General features: G+C 44.5%; 1 protein-coding gene across 3 annotated transcripts in view; it reads left to right on the plus strand.

The window, feature by feature from the left end:
- Nucleotides 1-5,968, plus strand: part of sema6bb (sema domain, transmembrane domain (TM), and cytoplasmic domain, (semaphorin) 6Bb) — a 187,653-nt gene that overhangs the window by 119,720 nt on the left and 61,965 nt on the right. For all 3 annotated transcript variants that reach the window (XM_080431393.1, XM_080431392.1, XM_080431394.1), the window contains exons 9-10: nucleotides 1-20; nucleotides 1,455-1,672. The exon at nucleotides 1-20 is cut by the window's left edge and continues 69 nt beyond it. In XM_080431393.1, coding sequence (XP_080287519.1) covers nucleotides 1-20; nucleotides 1,455-1,672 — 238 coding nt within the window. The remainder of the gene's footprint in view (nucleotides 21-1,454; nucleotides 1,673-5,968) is intronic.

The following is a 5,968-nucleotide window of genomic DNA, read 5'->3' on the forward strand; positions in this document are numbered from 1 at the left end:
AGTTCAACTATCTGGAGAAGGTACAGTGCAAGGGATCACAGTGAACTGAGCTCAAAAGACAAGGGGATATAAAGAAATTACTTTGCACTTCTGTTGTTATAGTGGTGTACTGTAGGTGCCAAACGGCCGTGTACGTTTTCAGAGCAAGGTTTATTTTAATGATCAATCAATCGCTTGTGTTTGCGGCTTAGATCGATGGAACTAACGTAGCATACAGTAGGACCACAATGTGTTACCTTTAAAAAAATAAAATAAAAAATAGTTCTTGTTTCTCGTACATACGTATATATATATATATATATATATACACAGTGAACATCAGCAATAAAAAAGAAATATACCCGCACACTGCCTAACCTGCACTACACAGCACAAATCTATTTAAGGTTGCAAAGTTTTGGTCACAGACGACCTCATGGGAGGTCGTCTGTGACCAAAACTTTGCAACCTTTATATTAGTTGAATGTCAGTATATCAGCCAGTAATTTTTTTCTTGTTGCTTTTGTTTGTTTGCGTATCTAATCCAACAAATTGTAATGCGATCGAACATCTCATGCCCTGAATTAGCCTTATATTTCTTTCAGATGCTGTAACCTCTGAGCATATTTTCTGCCCATATCTGAACGAGGGCTGCATCCTCCTGCAAAAAAAGAATATGTCAATAACGCAAAACCTTTTTATCTCATAAATGAGCAATTCACATTTAGGGATGAGATATGCGTGCGCAAGGCATTTGCTTTGGCATGTTTACAGGGAGCATTGGAGAGTAGGTAAATACTTAAGTGACATCGCTGTTTCATGGCTGAGATTGTTCAAAGAAGCAATTTTCTCGATGCACTGACATTTTCATGAATAATTGATATTAAATTTACCATTATGAAACAATAAAGTGTCAAAACGGATCTTCATGCATTGCAAATAACATGCAAATGATTGTATTTAGAAATCACCCTGGAGCTGCAGAGATTTCTTTTGTGTGTGTTTTATGGAGATGGAAAAACACTGGAAATGATTCTTCCTTCCACAAAGTTTGCGTTGTGTAATGTGTACACACTCACACGTGTGCACACTGACACTCACACATGTGCAGACTGACACTCACACTCACATGTGTGAACACTGTGTTTAACAATGTGTACTGTATGGAAGTATTTATGAATGTACATACAGTACGTGCAGTTATGCAAAACGTCCTTTACAAAGGCACGCACATCCAAACCATAACATACCAGGTGCTGGACACACTTAACTATTCAAACGGAAAAACAGCGTCTGCACACTTGATCATGCTTCCATGGATATTTATTGTATTTTTATATTGCCAGCAAAGGCAACGTTTGGAGCATCTGAAGAGATGCTTGTGGTAGTAATATTATACATCATGATTCAGTTTGCAGACTTGGCATGGATTCCACCCCCTCCCCCCAGTAAATGGAACCCTGCTTGTTGTCTAGGTGGTGGTGTCCCGCGTGTCGCGGGTGTGTAAGCGGGACCTGGGCGGCTCACAGCGTGTCCTGGAGAAGCAGTGGACGTCGTTCCTGAAAGCCCGTCTGAACTGCTCCATCCCTGGAGACTCTCACTTCTACTTCAACCTGCTGCACTCCACCAGCCCCATCATCAGGATGCACGGCCGAGACATCGTCCTGGGGGTCTTCTCCACGCCGGCTAACAGGTTTGTAATTATTACACGCACGCACATGCGCACAGTTGGTGGCGCAACATCATTTCTACGCTCTCTACATTTCTACATGAAATAACACTAATACACATTCTACTGTTGAATTAAAGAAGGCACTGGAGCAACTTGGATGATTGGAGCCTTCTTCTTTAATAGAACAAGGTGCAAGGCAAGAACAACAACGTTTCGATGTGTATTACAAAGATATACAATGATAGACATGTGTTGCTCCAGTGCCTTCTTTATCCAGCTATATGTGTCTGCTCCTGAGATGCACCGGACCAGCCTGATTTAGGCTTGAGGCGCGGTGGAACATCCCTTTATTCCTAACACATTCTACTGTGTATGTATTGCACACAGGGACAGATTAAGACTCTCAGAGGCCCCTGGGCTAATTATCTTTGAAGACCCCCCACGCTACCCAGAATGGGCAGTCGGGTTGGCACAATTGGATTGTAAGGCATTTGTGGGTCTTGAAAGCACCTGTAGAGGCCTGTTTACCGGATTGACAGTCTAAAATTGCTCTATAGGTGGGCTGGGGGCCCTGTTAGGGCCATATAAGAGCGGAGGGGCTTTGTACTGTATAGACTGAGGGGCCTATGTATTTCACCGTTAACCTATATACATTTTAGTATATTGTCATCGAGGCTTGTGGACTAAGGCTGCCCAAAGGCCCCTGGTAGTCAAGGGCCCCTGGGCACTGGTCCCATTGGCCCAGTTTATATATCTGTCCACTATTGCACACACACACACACACGCGCGCGCACACGCACACGCACACGCACACGCACACGCACACGCACACGCACATACATGCACACACACACATACATACACACACACACACACACACACACACACACACACACACACACACACACACACACACACACACACACACACCCTGTGATGGTTTATAAAGAACTGCATCGCAGGCACACAGATCCATCAACACACACAGTTCCCAGGGAGAAGGAGATGGAGACAGCGTGTGTGTTTTGGACTCACACTGTCCAGCTCAAAAATGTACTAGACCCCCTTAGCCTGCTCCTCTCTCCTTTGAAGTGAGAAAGAGAGAGAGAGAGAGAGAGAGAGAGAGAGAGTGGGGGAGACAGACGTGTGGAGGTGCACAGGTCAAGATCATAGGGTGCAGTGTAATTTAAGACACGCTGAAGGCTTTAGTAGACGGGCAAAGGGGCGCTTTCTGAAAGACAACACGAAGTTGGAAAAAATGAGAGGACGTTAAAGGGGAGGAGAGGAGAAAAGGAGTGTGCTGGGGAGGGGAGGGGAGAGGAGAGGAAAGGAAAGAAAGAGGGGAGAAAATAGTGGAGAGGAGAGGAGAAGTGATGCTGGCTGGTAAATGGAGGATTAGGGGAGAGCGAGGGTGTCTGCAGAGACAGATAGAGCACCAACACAAATTGAACAACAGAGAGAAACCTGAAGCTGCAGAAATATTTATGTGCGGCCGCGTATACAGTATGCTGGCAAGCTATTTAGCCCATTCAAACCGGAAAAGCATCTGTGTCATTTTAGATTTGAACCACTTTAACTACTATGTTATACTTTGGCTATTCAAAACTAGCAGATATACAAGCTCATAGTGTGTCACTTTGTGCCACGTTATGAACTTCGATCTGCTATTTTTGAAAAATCGTGAAAAGTTGACCAAATCTTTGAATATATATATTCTTTAAGCCAACATTTCTAACTCAAATGAAAACGTTTGAGAACCACTGATATAGGAAAAAAAATTATCCGAAAACTGTTGGGATTTAGAAGGCATTTGTAGAATCGGCCTCAGGTCTTAATGGGTTAAGCGCAATAACTCTCTCCATATGTAACATAAAAGGTGGAAAATGCTTGATGTGTTTTATCAGTTGATGCTCTCGTGTGCCTGTTAACAGTTTGCTGTCAGGAGGAGTCAAACACAGAATAACATTTTCTTAAAAAACCTGCCGTGGGATGTTGTGCTCCATTAAGGTGCCAGGCGGCTGAGGTTTTATCACGCGGGACACATTGGGTGCCCGAAAGCTTAATAATTTGCCGAATAAATCGACTCAGTATCAACCTTCTGTGGCTATTCACTTAGCTGATGCTATCTTAGGGGCTCTTGGCACATAAAACCCATTTTGTACTCCAGGCATGTTCAAATAAATGCTAAGAATCATTTGAATGCTGCTGCCGGACCCAGGTATGGGCAGCATGCTTATTATTATCGCACAGCAAATGCAATGCAATGAATACACAGTAAAATGCCCCAGTGTTCATTTATCTATTTGTAACTCTGAGAGTGTACAAACGTAACTCTCAGAGTAAAATTAACACTCTCAGTGTTCTACAGTGTTCTACTTTGGTTAAAATAAGTGTTAAATAGCTCTATATTCTGATAGTACTCATTGCTATAGAGTGTTTGTTCAGTAAAAGGAGTCTCCCATGTCTCTCCAGCTCTTTATTAAACAGAAAATGTATTTTCAGTGCTCTCTCCTGATTGGCTTAAATTTTGTCACCTACCTGAAAATGTTCTATATTCTGTTTACTAAAGAGCTGGAGAGACCCCTGTGACCGAACAAACGCTCTGTAGCAATGATTACTATCAGAATATAGTACTTTAACAAACACTTTTTCACAAAAAATATTACCAAAAAATATCACTTACCCTACCTTCAGCCTGGAAAGAAAACTGTTTTAACCCAGCAGCCCTATATGTAAATTACGCCACTGCTGAATAGCATCCCAGCCCAAACATTAACGTAACTAATAATTGGGCCGCGCAACCCGGAAATGACCGTAATAATCCTAAACCGGGAGCAAAAATATTATTAAAATATATTTTTTTGGTGGCCCAACGGCCCACTGGCCCAGCGCCCCACCGGGCTTATGCACGGTATGCCAAATGGCCAGTCCGCCCCTGCTGTAAGACAGCCACCACTCACAGTGGAGGAACTGGAGAGCTGATCTGGTGTATAGCCAGATGATCAGAGATGTCCACCTACCCAATCAATGTAGGGGCAACATTGTGGAAGTGGTGGTGGAAACAATTCAGACATTAACATTTTATTTCATTGCAGAACAAATGCAAAGACTTTAGGGTGGTCCTTCATATTAGGATGTATTTTCAGTTTTCAAAGCAACAGGCTTTTGTCAGCTGCCATTTTCACCGCTGTTCTAGCCACTGGATCGAATTTATATTCCCCCGAGACATACTGTATCCGTGGGTTGAGATCTCTGATCATCTAGCTATTATGGGAGAATGTGGAAAACATACAGGTGGAGACAACAGAGGGAGAGCGACAGACGGAGAGATAGAGTCGGATGACAGGGACTGAGCGACGGCAGAGAGAAGAATTAAGGATGAAGTTGGGGGGGGAAAGGGAGCGAACAGCGAGTGTGGGTAAAATGTTAAAGAGGAGAAAGAGAGAGAGAGAGAGAGAGAGAGAGAGAGAGAGAGCGCGGAATGAGAAATGGAGGACATGAAGAAAATAGTCAAGGACAAGGAAGTCAATAATACAGAACATGCGCGTCCTCTTGTTTCTACAGTCGAGGCTGAAAGTGTTTAATCAGCAGCATGTTGTCTCTGTGAGTCTGTCTGGAGGAGGTTCACACTCACTGGCCGATGTCTGTGGATGGAAGAGGATGCAAACATGCGTCTGAGTGTGTATGTGTGGCGTGTCAAATTACACACGCACGCACGCACGCACACACGCACGCACGCACGCACGCACGCACGCACGCACGCACGCACGCACGCACGCACGCACGCACGCACGCACGCACGCACGCACATGCTCACGCACGCACGCACATGCTCACGCACACACACACACACACACACACACACACACACACACACACACACACACACACACACACACACACACACACACACACACACACACACACACACACACACACACACACACACACACACACACACACAATGGTTCCCAGATAGCAGAATTATCAGCATGCCATAGAGGAGAACCAGCTGTACACACACACAGGCATATGCTTGGGTAAACTGCTGCTGGCCGCTATTATAAATGACTGGAGAGAAGGAATGAGAGAGAGCAGGGCTTGGGTGGATGGATAAACAGAGAGGGGAGGGGAGAGAGGGAGATAGGGAGAGAGAGAGAGAGAGAGAGAGAGAGAGAGAGAGAGAGAGAGAGAGAGAGAGAGAGAGAGAGAGAGAGAGAGAGAGAAAAAGCAGTTGTACTTCAGCTTTGCACACACTAAATAGACGATCTACAAGCTCAAAATGTATCGCAGAGTGACACGTTTGTGAGCTTGTAG

The sequence above is a fragment of the Gymnoscopelus braueri genome, assembly GCF_963280865.1.
Source record: "Gymnoscopelus braueri genome assembly, chromosome: 6".
In the NCBI taxonomy this organism is placed as follows: domain Eukaryota; kingdom Metazoa; phylum Chordata; class Actinopteri; order Myctophiformes; family Myctophidae; genus Gymnoscopelus; species Gymnoscopelus braueri.